The 14,744-nt window shown below is 48.2% G+C and overlaps 1 protein-coding gene and 1 long non-coding RNA gene across 2 annotated transcripts in view; both read right to left on the bottom strand.

Annotated features, from left to right (window-relative positions):
• Positions 1 to 2,951: 2,951 nt before the first annotated feature.
• LOC132010326 (uncharacterized) lies at positions 2,952 to 9,555 on the bottom strand. The gene is made up of 3 exons (XR_009402214.1): positions 8,588 to 9,555; positions 4,955 to 5,108; positions 2,952 to 3,033 (listed from the first exon to the last, which is right to left on the bottom strand). It is a non-coding gene; the product is annotated as an uncharacterized LOC132010326 (long non-coding RNA).
• Positions 9,556 to 11,435: 1,880 nt separating this feature from the next.
• Positions 11,436 to 14,744, bottom strand: part of MRPS6 (mitochondrial ribosomal protein S6) — a 67,007-nt gene continuing 63,698 nt past the window's right edge. The window contains 1 exon segment of the mRNA XM_059388395.1: positions 11,436 to 11,708. Within this exon segment, the coding sequence (XP_059244378.1) occupies positions 11,519 to 11,708 (190 nt within the window). The 3' untranslated portion in view covers positions 11,436 to 11,518.

The following is a 14,744-nucleotide window of genomic DNA, read 5'->3' as shown; positions in this document are numbered from 1 at the left end:
TGGGGCTTGAGGCAGTGGAAGGTGAGAGACTCAGAAGATTGGGCCTAGGGGTTGGGGAGCGAAGCAGGAGCTCAGTGTTGATGCGTGAAGCCTGAGGTGCCTGTCAGCTTCCAAAGATGGGGTGTAGGCCACTGGAAATACCAGTGTGGTGCCCAGGACAGAGATCCATGTGGCAGACACAAACTAGGGGTATACATATATATGCAAAACCAGAACAGGGGATGTGACAGGAGACACAGAGAAGGTGGGGCCTGGAGCACCCCAACACTAAGAGTCTGGGAAATGAGAAGGAACCATCCCAGAAGCCCACGGAGGACACTGGTGGGATGAGCAGAGCCATAATGCCCTAAAAACTGAGTGAAATGCCATTTCTAGCAACTGTGGCTGGGCTAGTAGGAGAGTGAAGTGAGCACCAAGTGGGCTTGGGCTTGGAGACCTTGACCTGAGATATGAGCAAGCCCAAGGAGGTGTGTGGGGAATGCACCTCAGAACAAGGGTTCTTTTGTTTCTTTCACCACTACGTTCATGAAAGAGACTAGAGGAGAGGAAATGATGACCACAGATAATTCCTGAAAAGTTTTTCTCTGCAAGAAATCATAGCCTATGTCTTGGCTGATGGGAATGCCCAGAAGACAGGGGAAGTTTGGTGAGGCAGGAGGAAGGGGGTAGATTTGCTGGAGTGATGCCCCCAGCAGGTGTGAGGGGACAGGTGCCCAGGCCCAGGGGAGACCTGACCCCTCCAGCATCATGGGCAGCGCATCCAGGAGGCAAGGTAGGATGCAGTTACATGAAGGAGAACAGGAGGTGCGGTCGGTCTGAGCATTTGTGGAACTTTTTTCTGATTGCCTTCATTTTTTTGGTAAAAAAGGGAGCAAGATCATGTATCAGCTGAGAGTGAAATGGGGGCAAAGATGTACTAGAAGACTGAGGAGAAAGGAAGGAAGGAAATATCTACCTGGGAAAGATGGGAGTCAACACACCAGAGAAGTCTTGCTGTGCCCACAAGCACCAAAGGCCCACGTGTGGTCTCTTGAAGAGACCAGTCAATAGAAACTTGTTCTTCTGGTGAAACACACACAGGCCAGAACAATGGAAATGGTTCCCTACTTCACATGGTTCACAAAAATTAACTTGAAATGCAACAAAGACTTAAACATAAGACCTGATATGATAAAACTCCTTGAAAAAAATATAGGGAATTAACATCGATCTTGGTCATGGCAATCAATTTTGGGGACATGATACCAAAAGCATAAACAACAAAAGGAAAAAGGTCAACAAATGGAACATCACACTCAAAAGCTTCTGCCCAGGAAAAGAAACAATTAAAAAAAGACAACCTATAGAAAGGGACAAAATTTTTGCAAACCCATATACCAGATAAGGGGTTAATATCCAGTATCTATAAAGAGCTCAGTCAACTCAACAAAACAAGTGATTTGATTTAAAAATGGGCAAAAGAACTAAATAGACTTTTCTCCAACAAGGACATGAAAATGGCCAACAGGTACATGCAAACATGCTCAACTTCGCTCATCAGCAGGGAACTGCCAATCAAAACCACAATGGGATATCATCTCACACTTGTTAGAGCGGCTATCACCAAGAAGAGACAACAGGAGCCAGCAAGGAAATGGCGAAAAGAAAATCTTTATACACCGTTCATGGGAATTGGTCCAACCACGACGGAAAACAACATGGAGGTTGCTCAAAAAAATAAAAATAGATCTACTATACAATCCTGCAATTCCAAGGGTGATCCCAGTTGCACAGTCAAAAAATGGAATAGACTGAGCAAAATGGAGATTGGGTTGCTGAGGGTGAGCAATGACCCAGAAATCCCAGCCTTCTTGTGGTGACTCTCACAATGAGAATGAAGGGCCTCACTGTATTAGTCCCGAAGTTCTCGAGGGAAGATAGCAGAGCCTGATTCTGTGTGTGTGACAGGTGTGCATGTGTAGTGAACGTCAAGTGGGGGAAAGCAAAAATGAGAGGGGGTATCTCCAGAAGCACACAGAATCTGGGCCCCCCTCTTCACTCCTGACAGTGGCAGGGTGAGACCAGAGTGGTGGTCTTAGACCTTCACGAACCACGCTTGTATAGAAAGCATTGCCTTCCTGTTTCCTCAGGTTAGAAAAAGATGACAATCCAGGAAGGAAATTAGCAAAGTATATATAGAGACAATTAATGGGAAAAAAAGCCCAAATGACCATCACCATAAAAATAAACTCACGCCTGGGGGCCCTGGGTGGCTCAGTCGGTTGGGCATCTGCCTTCAGCTCAGGTTTAGGATCCCAGGGTCCTGGGGTCGAGTCCTGTATCAGGTTTCCTGCTCAGCGGGGCATCTGCTTCTCCCTCTCCCTCTACCCCTCCTCCCAGCTCATGTCCTGTCTCTCTCTCACACAAATAAAATCTTTTTAAAAAAGATAAGCTCATGCCTATTAATAATAGAGAAAACACAAGTTTAAATAAGAGGTAGCTCTTGACACTCATTAGACTGGCAAAGTTTGTTCTTTTAATTTTTTAACATAATACCACATACTGGGAGGTGTTTGAAACAGGAAACCTCAAATCTTGCCGTTGGGTATGTAAGTAGGTATGATGACTTTGAGAGAAATCTGACAGTAACCAATAAAAGTGAAAATGAAAATACCCAATGAGCCAGCAATTCAATGTTTAGTGAAATACCCATATACCCCACGAGTAATCTGCCAGTGGCCAGAGTGATGGAGTCACATGCGGCATCTTATGGAACAAGGGGATCCACGATCTAGATCCAGATCTCAAAATGATAGTGTTTAATGGAAATAAAAATGGTGCTGAAGAGCTGCAGCTTCCATACCATGAATCCATTTAGTTTGTTGAAGTCCACGAAGCGGTATTATAAATTGTTAACTCCATATATATGTAGCGGGACGTACATATAAATGGGACAAATGATGCACACTGACTTCAGAATGATGGTCACCTCTTGGAAGAAGAGATACATGAAAGGATTTCAACCATATCTAATATTTTATTTCTTTAAGAGATCTGAAATAGAGCAAAAATACAGTATCAGTTCAAGCTAAGTGGTAAGTTCCTCACATCTGTTCTAGTATCTTCTGTACTTTTATGTATGTTTAAATATTTTTTTTTAAAGGAGAATGTTTCTATGCATGTTTTAAGAAAGCAAGCAGAGTATGAAGAGTGCTGTCAGGTGAGCACAATCACTGTTAGGGCATCACATTCGCCCAGAATAGAGACGGAACCCAAAACCATTTCATTATGATTAGGAGGGATGAGGGATTAATTTCCTTAATATTTGACTGAACCACATTAAATATCTTATGCCATATTATTATATTTTGATCTGGCAAGAGGTATATAGAAGAAACATAAGCCTTCAAAGCACTAGTTAAAACTATTAACTATCAAATCAGTACCCTAAAAATTTCTTGTGGTTTTGCCTTGTGACCAAACGTTTGCTCTTGTTTTAAAGGCAATTAAAATGTATTGGATTTGGAGAATGCTGTGAAAATCACTAAGCTATCATGGAGCCGTGCCATGCTAGACTACTTCCCGAATTACCCCTTTCCATGGCCTTAACTAAACCCCATAGGAATCTACTCGCTCCTAAAGCTGGGATGTAAATGGAGTGTTGTGTCCAGGCTCTTGTCTTCTTACAGTCTTGGCTCTTTCTGGCCACATCACCAAACCCCTCTGCTGAGATACTTTCTAAAAGAAGGGTTCATGTAGACAGAAAGCTCTCTAGTGGACGGGACTGTGGAGAATGAAAATATGGCAGACGAGAAGGGGAGGCAGGATGGCGGAAGACAGCCAGTCAAGCAAAGTCAAGAATGATGCTGGGAATAAAAGTGCTTTATTGCAGATAAAAGAGAATTATAGAAATATGCCAAAGGAGTCCTCAGCAGAAAAACAAAGGATGAACCCCAGGGTCTCATTACTGGAGAGACTGTGTCCTATAAAGGTGGGGCTGCAAACACTCTAGAGAATACGGACCCACTGCTCCTAGGAGAAACGCAGGGCTGGGTTCCTGCAAGCCTCTGATCACCTCTAGGACGCCCCATCAACACACAGTCTTGCTTCACGCGTGTTTCTTTTTAAAGATACCTATTATATATTGATTTGTTAACACCGAACAAGGCTGACAGCACGGTAACTCGTGCCTCAACGAAACTAATCTAACACTCATATTTTCTCCTTAAGGCACATCACAGCCTTCTCGTGCTTAGGAACACCAGACAGCCCTTCAGTGCTATGCTTGGGCCATTTTAAACACTGGGACCACCAACGAAGAGCACACAGAGGCAAACAACAAGACACTAGACAATATGATGGCACACATGACAATAGATCGCAAAACAAACAAACAAACAAACAAAATACTTGTTCTTGATAGGAGAGCTGAAACAAGGCAGACGTCACCTTATACAACCCCAGCTGGGAAAGGATCCACGGAGGCTCACGTGTTTGCCTCCCCACCCAGGAATGACTGTGAAAATACCATATTGATTCGGGGGGCTTACAAATGAGTTTTTGCAAGTAGGCAATTTAGAAATACAGAATCTTTGAATAATGGGAACTGACAGATAACAGAGCCAGACATCTAACAAAAGAAGAGCAGGGGTGTCTGGGGGACTCAGTCGGTTAAGTATCTGCCTTCAGCTCAGGTCATGAGCTCAGGGTCCTGGGATGGAGCCCCAAGTTGGGCTCCCTGTTCTGGGGAGAGCCTGCTTCTCCCTCTCCCTCTGCCTCCTCCCCTTGCGCCAGTATGCTCTCTCTCAAATAAATAAAATCTTTAAAACAAAACTAAACAAAACCAAAAAAACCAGCAGTTTCTAGTACTCCATAAAGAGGTACTTACATTTTGGGATTCCTTTGGACAAAGAACGTTACATTCAAGTCATTTAGCTCAATAGGAGCTTTATGGAAACAATGGTCTCCCACTTACTGGGAATGGAGAGGTCCAGTCCATTTTGCATATTCCGTGCTTCTGCCATTGTCCGCTCAACAATGCATCCTTATCTTTTCCAGTCACAATGGAATCGTCTCAGGCAAATCTTCATCCGATTTCCTTCCCCAGAGAAGGCACAGCTCAGCTTGTTCTGAGGGGAAAGGGTGCCGATAGAACACGCAGACGCCAATTTGGCAGCACTAGACGTCACCAGCAATAACCCCGAAGTCCCCAGCACTGTGGAGACACGGTCTGGTTTCAGGCATCTTTTGCTGATTGCCCTGCTGGGTTTGGGGGATCTGGGAAGGCGCAAGGTTATTTAGGAACTGCTGCTGTCACTATACTTAGGGGTTGACTTTTGGGGATCGTGGTGCGCCCCTCCAAAAACAAGACTTAGCCACTATCCGGGGAATTCTTGGCCACCACACTGTGTCTTCCTCCTGTGGAATCACAGAGTGTCTTGGGCCAGTATTTGGTTTTAACTCCATGTGCCTTAACACTGGGTTTCCAGAGTAAAAATTATGTTGGCAATTCGAGCCCAGCAAATGCTTGCGCTGGCCTCCGGGGTCCCTTTGCTGTTTTCTCATGATCAGGTACGGCACCTGTTCTGTTTAGAGTAACAGCCCCACGGAACTCACTGCCAGGCCATGGAAACAACAGCTAGACTAAAAGAAGTGTGCAAAGAATAAGCCTCTGAGAAAGAATTTTAACCCCTCCCTGTCTCCCTGCCAGGTTCCCAAATCACTGATAACCCGTCAGTAAACCAGGCAGTGGGACCTGATCTAGGGCCTTGTAGGCTTGGAAGGCTCTTTAAATCCCGCTGGTTCACTGGCCACATTTTCCATTGGAAGGCCGATGCCCCAGCCTGAGGAAGAGCCGAGCAAGACCCTGTGGCTGGAGGACGGCAACGCAGGGCCACTGAGCAGGTCTCCGACCCAGAGTTCTAGGTCCGTCACACCACATTCTTTTCTAGGTGACCAAGGATCCCATAAATTGCTCTGTGAACTTCCCACCACCGACACCATCCTGGCCTGCTCCCAGGAACAGAAGACAGGGCACTCGAGGTCAACCTCAGGTGCATCACCTCCCCCACCCCCCCCCCCCCCACCGCCCAGCCCTCCCAACGAGAAGTGGGCACAGCCCAGACCACAAAAAGGAGCGTGAGTTCTACTTTCAAGATGCTTCCACACGCAGCATTTCCGAGCACACCCGGTTCAGCCAGGGGTCACTGGGCACGCACTGTCTGGGCAGCCCACTGTCCGTCGGCTGGTGGGCATCTGGAAACGGCATTCAACCACCCCCCTTTCCTGTCCTTCTCCACGGTGAATTCGTATCATCCTTTCTTTCTGACAAATACGTAGGCCGGGTAGAGAGTTGGTCCGTCAGGATGCCAGGTGCTCCAAAAACCCACGGCATGGCTTCGCCGCCTCTCACCGCCTGCCACCCACGCTCCCACACACGTTCCCATGCCTGTTCACACACTCTCTCTGCTGGAAAACTCCCCCCACCCTGTTCCAAGTGCTCACGAATCCAGTTCTGTTTCCACAACACTTAGTTTGAATCCTAATTATTATTTCTATCATAGCCTGTTTTCAGATAGCGGAGTATTTCCACCTCCCCTATCTACGAGGGCCCCAAGGTCAGGGTCACTGCCCATTCATCTTTGCATCCTGCCCCAGGGCACCACTTGCCATGTGTGTGCTTTATAAACATACCCCTGGAGTATGGAGGGGAAAAAAAAAAAAGTTCTGCGGGAAATTACAGGGCAGAGGAAAATACGTGCAGAAAGAGTCCTGGTCTCCAGGGTCCGCGAACATTTTTATTCTGTCATTCTCATGACTTCTCTTTGAAGACCTGAGATTAAAAACACTCCCAGGAAGTCCCAGATACGCGCTCTCCCCTCCTTCCATGATAAAGCCCAGGTCCTCGGACCAGGTGCGCGATAGGAAGGGCCCAGGCAGGACCTTCCTTGGAAGCAGCTCCTGGGAGAACGGCCTACGGGGCGCCCACCCAAGGAAGGATGCTGAGCCCAAAATGGGCTTTCAAATCGTCAATCCAGCTCCTCCCTTTATAGCCTTGGACAAGCCGCTTATTTTCTCTAAGCCGCAGGTGCCCCATCTGCAGAATGGGTATAATACTCACGGCGTTGTAAAGAAAGTAAAGGAATACTGTTCACATCGAGCTCTTGCTGAAAGTATCCGCCAGCGGTGTTGGGGCAGACAATGACCTTCCTGGACTCGACCAGAAGGAGGGGGGCCCGGCTCATGCTTTCAATCCTTCCTCGATCAAGAGTTTCACCTCCATCGACACACATGTGGTCTTTCAGCAAAGACCCTGAGAGGCTCACCTGGGCCTCCTGGGCCTTTCCTTATTGACATTCCCTGGCACGGGACGTAGGCATCTCCCATTCAGACGCCTGCTGAATGCTTCCATGACTTAGCGTCTCCAAGCAGCAGCCTCCGAGACACACCGGAGACTGGCTTCTCGGGGCCACGACTTCCATCGCACTCTCCACCTCCCCTCTTGAGCCCACCCCATGCGAGCAACAAAGCACTTCCAGAAGCTCGCTCCTGCCCACAGTGAGCCACAAGTAGTCAAGGTAACAAATCCGAGGAAGAAGTGTCTTTTCGAGGAAAGGAGCCCAAAGGGAATGCTCTGGAATCCTTGCTTCACCCTTGGCACCTGGCCTCCTGGGCTTCTACGGCTCAGTGCACTTGGGCAGACTCCGACTCTCTGGCTTTAGCCCTGGGGGGTCTGGTCTCCCAGTTCTGCCCGGATTCTTCGTCAGGGCCCCACCCCTCTCTCCAGCTCCGGCTTTCAGGGCCCCCGCGTGCGCAGGGCAGGCTCACCCTCCAGGCTTCAGCTCACTGGCACTTCCTCTGCAGGACTCCCCTCCCTGGGCACCACAAGCACTTTCCTGCCTTCTCCCCTACTAGCCCACGAGACAGGGGCTCGCTCTGCTTCCAGCACCTCACCCCAAGACGCCCGCTGCAGGCGCTGACCAGCAGAACGGTGCTGCAGGCCACTGGCAGCCAGGAGCCGCCGAAACTCTGGCCTCGGACAGCAAATTCGCAGCCTGAAAAAGACCTCCACACCTGCCCTGATCCAAGACCAGCTGTTGTGCAAGGGGGGTAGGCGGGGTGGGGGGCGCAACTAAGTGGCTGAGGATCCAGCTGTGAATCAGCAGCTCAGAGGGAGGAACCGTGGCTTCGCGTTGTAGCTTCCAAGGCAGGCAAGCGGCACACTGCAAGACTGCCCTACTTAGCCAGCCTCCTTCCTAGCGCTCCCTTAACTGTGCCACAGGATGCTGAACGTCAGCATGACCTGGAATGCTCAAGAACATCCATCGACTTCCCAGGGACTAGCAAGTGCAGGAAGAGAACGTGCCAGCACCACACTCGGGCCATGAGGACACCTGCTCCTAGCTGAGAGGTAAGAACTCGCCCCGGACATCCAGGGGCCTCGTGCAGCCTGAGAGGACAAGGACAAGCTCACCGTTACTGTAGGGAAAAGACCAGGGTCCCCACTTCAGGATCCCAGCTGTCATTTGGCAGTTGCGGGGTCAAGGCCAAATCACTCTGTTTCCTCATCTGAACACGAGGGATGACACAGTGCTTCCTCACAAGGTACCTGAAAGGGCTAGAGAAGGTCCTGGAAACATGTGCGGCACAGGACACGGCACGCAGACAGCACAAACGCAGCCTTAAGGAGATGGGAAACGTACCTCAGGTAGCGCCTGAGTCCAAGTGCACTGGACCCGGCCGGGACAAGTTCACTCTCCTAGGCCCTGGCCGCAAGCCCACGCTTTCAGGAAATTCCTAATGAAGCCGGAAATAGCCTATTTTCCCAGATAACCTCCACTTCATCCCTTTTATTTCCAGCCTACAGTTTTTAATGACCCTCTTTACCGAACGACTGCTCTTCAAAGAGAGTTTATTTTATAGTATTTTGCCTCTGGAGGAAGTTGAACCCCCGTGCTCTCTGGGCTCTTAAGAAAAATAATGCAATCGGGCCATCTGCACCGACGTGGATGGCCCCGGGGATATGGGGCAAAGTGAAGCAACTCAGACAGAGAAAGACAATTACCGTGCGATGTCCCATCTCTGTGTAATCTAGAAAGCAAAACAAAACAGAAACAGACTCATAAACACAGAGACCAAAGCGGTGGTTGTCAGACAGGAGGAGGAGGATGGGCACGGGACGGGCAATGTAGGAGATGAAATACAACCCCGGGTCTGCACTCGGTCGGTCACGGCAATGTCACGGTGCTGCGGAGGGAAGAGAGTCACTCACTAACACTGCGAGAACCGAGGATGGTGACAGCGGGTAACTAGACCTATCAGAGTGATCATTCTGTACATTTGTAATGTACAAAAATATCAGAACCCTCTGCTGTATGCCGGAAACTAATGTTACATTACAGGTCAGTTATATGACAATTAAAAACAAACAAAAAAGAATTCAGGAGCGTGACAAGGCAGAGATGGGCAGCTCGACAGAGGGAGGAAGCCCGAGGTTAGTCAGGAGCCGGGCTCCTCCCGGTGCTTGGGGCCCCTGTCTCGCACATCTGTGTCTCAGTCTTGTCGTGGTTTAAAAGAGGCAGAGACCAAACCAGATCTCTAGGCCCCTCCCTGCTCTAACATGATCTAACTGTATGAATTACCATAACTGGAGGTTCTGCTTAACAGTCGGCAGCTGCCCCAACGATGTGTGTAGCAGCTCTGTCACTGGGCTGCCGAGGGACACCCTGGGCGCAGCACCTCTTCTGGAAGGCGGAGAGGCTCGTCAACTTCTTCCATTTCACCGGCTCGGAGGAGCCCGAAGAGGGGATGCCACTGACCGTGCCAGGAGAAAGCCTCCTTACATGCCTCAGAAGCCATCTGGCTGCCAGAGAGGCTGGGTCCTCAGCCTGGGGCAGAGCCCACAGGTGGACGTCTTTTAAAGGAGAATTTTTTTTTAAGGCCGGTAGCACTTACAGATTCTAAGACTGCTGTGTAAATCAAGGCTCACAGAACAGATTATCTGGAACTGACCAGGAATGAAATTTCAGTCAGTTTCTCGATCAGTTCTCTGGCAGGCCGAGGGAAGAGCTCGCCAGCCGCAGTCTCTTCTATTAACTCTCCAAGCTCTTCAAACCCGCCTCAGTGCGATGCAGTCCCCTGAAAAGTCAGGATGCAGACGGATGCTGGCTTCTCTTCCCTGCAGCTTTGGGGAGCAGAGCACACCCTGTCTCCGGCTTAGGTATTACACCAAGGTTACCAGAAAATACGGAATACCCAGGTCCATTTGAATTTCAAATAAACACATCGTTTTTTGCTCTATGTTCCATGCAATATTTGGAGCATACTTATGGGAAAAATAAATGCCTCGTTGTTTATCTGAAATTCCAATTTAACTGGGCACCCTGCATTTCTATTTGCTAAATATGGTAACCTTAATTACACCCATTTCAAACAAAGACTAGTTGGTTCTTAGTCTCCAAAGTATAACAACATCCCCAAACCAACCTCTCGCCCTGCCAAAACAACAACAAAAAACCCCTCAAAACAAAACTTGTCTTTTTACTTCCAGGACATGTTTTTAAAAAGTACGTCCATAAGTATCTAATAAAAAAAAAAAAAAAAAAACAAAAAAAGGAGATGTACCTTCTTGTAAGTTTCCCTATTTAAGAGCTCAGGCTGCCTGTGGCCACAGGTTCTGGCACCAGCAGAACTGGCTTCCAACCCGTCAGGGCAGGGGCAGGGGGTGGGGGAAGTAAGAGCAGGAATCAAAGGTGGCTACTTTCTCAAAGAAGCCCACTGGGGCAGAGGGACAGGGGAGGAGGCAGGTGCTGGGGCAGGAGAATGAGAGGAAGTGGCTCCAGTGCTCTGGCCACGGAACATCTGTGTCCCTCTACAGGGACCACCATCCACCCGTGACAAGTTAACTGTGAGATGCAAGAGAAAGTTGCTGCTCTTACAAAAGGCCTCATAGTTGGGAGAGAGACATGTCCCTGCCCCCCACCCCCGCCACCAGACTTCTCCCTGGTCTCTACATCTGGGCTGGGTGCCCACGGTTAGCTTGTGGGGTGGACACGAGCTGCAGGTCCACGAGCAGTTTGCTGCTGGGGTAGGTGAAGACACAAAGCACCTCCCTGAGGTTTTTTTGAAATTATGTTTATTATTCTGGTCAAAAGTTACTCATATAATGCAGTGGTCTTAAATTTTTATTCTGTAGGGTTATACAGTCTGAACGGACTAGCTTGCAATCTGAGGCCGTTTTTATAAGCTTTGCTCTGCAAAATGGTGGCAGCATTGTGAGAGGGCAAAGCCCTCCTCGATAAAGAAATTACACTTAACGAAAGTAAATCAAGAATAGTGTCCTGCACCTCAGATGACAAAGTGGCTCTAAGCAAGCCATTCCCCCAACTTCACACTGCAAGGGCGTTCGAGAGCTAGAAATTCCTTGGAAAAATCAACTGGCACCCATGACACTCAGATAAGCATCAAGTTTGTAAATTTTTAATCCATGGCACTCAAAAGTGAGAGAATTAAATACAAAGCTAAGATGTGGTAAATCTTCTCACTTCCTCTTCTTTGTGGAATACAGTTTTTCTTCAAGTGGGACAGGGACAATCCCCTCACACTCTTTCACTTCCTGGGTCAGAGGGTGTTTTACAACATTCGGTCTAATCACATCAATGTCTCGGGACAAATGTTCCATTATGCTCTGGACAGCTGTGGCTGGTGCGTAAAAGTCCACCAAGAAATACCTGCAACAAAACAGAGGCCTGTGAGTTCCTGCGCGCTGCAGTGCAACACCCCCGCTGCTGGGTCAGTGCTTGTCCTCTACTGCTCGCCAGATAAAACCAGCTCCGTGCAAACACATGCATGCCCCCGTCGAAACAGAAACGACCAGCTGACCGGCTGACCAGAAGTGCTTGCCCAGCTTCCCTCTTCCCTATGGCCGGTCCCCTTCCAATCCTGGGAGAATCTGAATCCGAACAAACTCCACGGTACCTGGAAGTGTGTGACATTAGAGTGCGGAGAACAGAAGGGACAGTAAGGTTATGTGTCTAAGGAACAAGAGTGCTCCAGCCAACCAGGCTGAATTTCTCAAACCATTTTTGAGAAAACATTAGGTTAGTCTTCTCGTTTCCTAAAGGATTTTGCAAGTAACTTAATGCACCTGAGAGGCACAGAACCTACCAACAGCCACATTTCACAAACAAGGGAAAAGGTTCTGAAAGGCCTGGGATTGGTCTAAGACTGTCCTGCACGTTCGAGAGCTGACAACAGAAGCAAAGTCACGGGAATCCTGGGTAAGGCGAAGAACCGAGCATTCCTCCACTCACACGCAGCAGACTGATCTAGAAGGCCGTCTCATCCAGCCCACCGTTCTCACCACATGGACAGCTTCATCGACTCGGTTGGATGGTGTCAGAAAGGAAGAAACAGCCTTCCTCCCTGACCGCGCCCGCCTCTCAATTCTAAAGTCGAAGCCTCCCTTGCACTGTTGGGCTCGAACCACAGGGCTGCGAAAGGGCAGTTTTCGGTGCTGTAGTTCAGAATTCTGCAACGTTCCAGCTGGCTGCGGGGACCTCTGACATCGCGTACTTTGCTCTAGCCGCACTCTCCTCCCCAAGCATGTTCCCTTCCTAGGTCTTTGCACTCACTGTTCCTTCTGCCGGAAATGTTCTTCGCCCGAGTTCCACAGAGCTCAGGCCTCACTTCCATCACGTCTGTGTCCGAACGGCCCTTTGTCAGAGAGGTCCTCTCTGATCACATCTCCTGAAGCAGCCCCCCTGGCCTGCCCGTCCAGCCGCCTTACTCCCTCCGCCCGACTCAGTGCCTCACTGCGTCCCACGGCGCTCAGCACCAGGCTGCAGGACACAGCTGTTCACTGGCTGTCTCATCCACTAACACGTAACTGCCCTAGGACGGACTCTGCTGCTCCATGCCTGCACCCTGAACAGAGGCTAACACACACCAGGTCCCCAGTAAACCCCGACAGGGGTACTGTTAGCATGGAAGGTGGGATTCTCACAGAAAGCAGAAGAGACCAAAGTGAAAATGGACAGATTCGACAAGGGACTTAGGAGAAATGGGATGACATTTTGTATAATTCCGTAACAAAGAGAGTTCAAAACATATAAAACCACTTCCCAGGTGAACAGTCACCCTTAGCTGAGCCTAGTGGGAAATTTATTCAAGTAAACAATTATTACAACTGAAAGGACAGAGAACCATACACCGTACAAAAACACTAATCCAAAGAAAGCTCGAGTGGCTACAGTAATACCAATGCAGATTGCAGATCAAAGAAAATTACCAGGAATAAAAGCACAATATTTAATGATCAGCTCACCAAGACACAACAACCCTAAACGTGCAAGTAGCGGACAACAGAGCTTCATCATACAGGAAGTAAAAACAAACAGAACTGAAAAGAGAAATAAACAAGTCCATAATTATGGTTGGAGACTTCATATTTCTCAGTAATCGATAAAAGCAGTATACCGAAAATCAGCCAGGATATCGAAAAAGTGGGCAGCACCATCCACCAACCAGATCTCACATTTATAAAACCCTCCAAACAAGGAGAGCAGGAGGCGCACTGTTCACTGTGGCAAACAGAACAGTTACCAAAGTCAACCATAATCTGGGCCACAAAATGAGTCTCCATAAATCAAAAGGGATTCGAATCTCGCAGAAGACACTTGGGGAAATCCCCAAATACTCGGAAACTACACATAAATCTAAACAGCCTACGGGTCAAAGAAAACAAATCAAAAGGGAACGTCAACTGAATGAAAACGAAAACAACAAATCAAAGTTTGGGGAATGCCACTAAAGCAGGAAATTTATAGCACTAAACACCTATGTAAGAAAGGAAAAGCCTCAAAACTTCCACCTTAAGAAACTACAAGAAAGAACAGAGCCCCTGGGGGCTCAGTCCTTAAGCCTCTGCCTTCAGCTGAGGTCATGATCCCAAGGTCCTGGGATCTGAGTCCAGAGCCCTGCATCAGGCTCCCTGCTCAGTGGAAAGCCTGATTCTCCCTCTCCCACTCCCCCCACCCATGTTCCCTTTCTTGCTGTCTCTGTCACATAAATAAATAAAATCTTAAAAAAAAAAAGAAAAAAAAAAAAAAACAAAAAAGACCAAGGGGGGGGGGGGGGGGGGAATGAAGATCAGAGCAGAAATCTCTGAAGCGGAAAACAGAAAAACAAATAGAGACCATCAATGAAACCAAACACTAGTTCACTAAAACCAGTAAAACTGATCCACCTCTAGTCAGACCAATCAGTAGAAAAGGGTAAGAGACAAATTACTAATATTCAGGAAAGACAGAGGTGAAATGGATACAAATTTTACAGATAATAAAAGAATGGAAAAGACTATTATAAACAAATTTTGCAGTAAATTTGACAACTTAAATTCCTTGAAAAATGTAAACTACCAAAACTTCTTCCAAAAAGTAGGTAACTTGAATAGCCCTGTATCTATTAAAGAAATCAAATGTGTAATTATTTTTTTATTTTTTATTTTATTTTTTTAAAAGATTTTATTTATTTGTCAGAGACAGAGGGAGAGAGAGCGAGCGAGCACAGGCAGACAAAGAGGCAGGCAGAGGCAGAGGGAGAAGCAGGCTCCCTGCCGAGCAAGGAGCCCGATGTAGGACTCGATCCCAGGACCCTGGGATCATGACCTGATCCGAAGGCAGCTGCTCCTTTCCACAGAGGCGCCTGGGTGGCTCAGTGGGTTAAGTCTCTGCCTTTGGTCATGATCCCAGGGTCCTGGGATCGAG

This window comes from Mustela nigripes, chromosome 2 (genome assembly GCF_022355385.1).
Source record: "Mustela nigripes isolate SB6536 chromosome 2, MUSNIG.SB6536, whole genome shotgun sequence".
In the NCBI taxonomy this organism is placed as follows: Eukaryota; Metazoa; Chordata; class Mammalia; order Carnivora; family Mustelidae; genus Mustela; species Mustela nigripes.
This window is presented reverse-complemented; position numbering and strand designations above follow the sequence as displayed.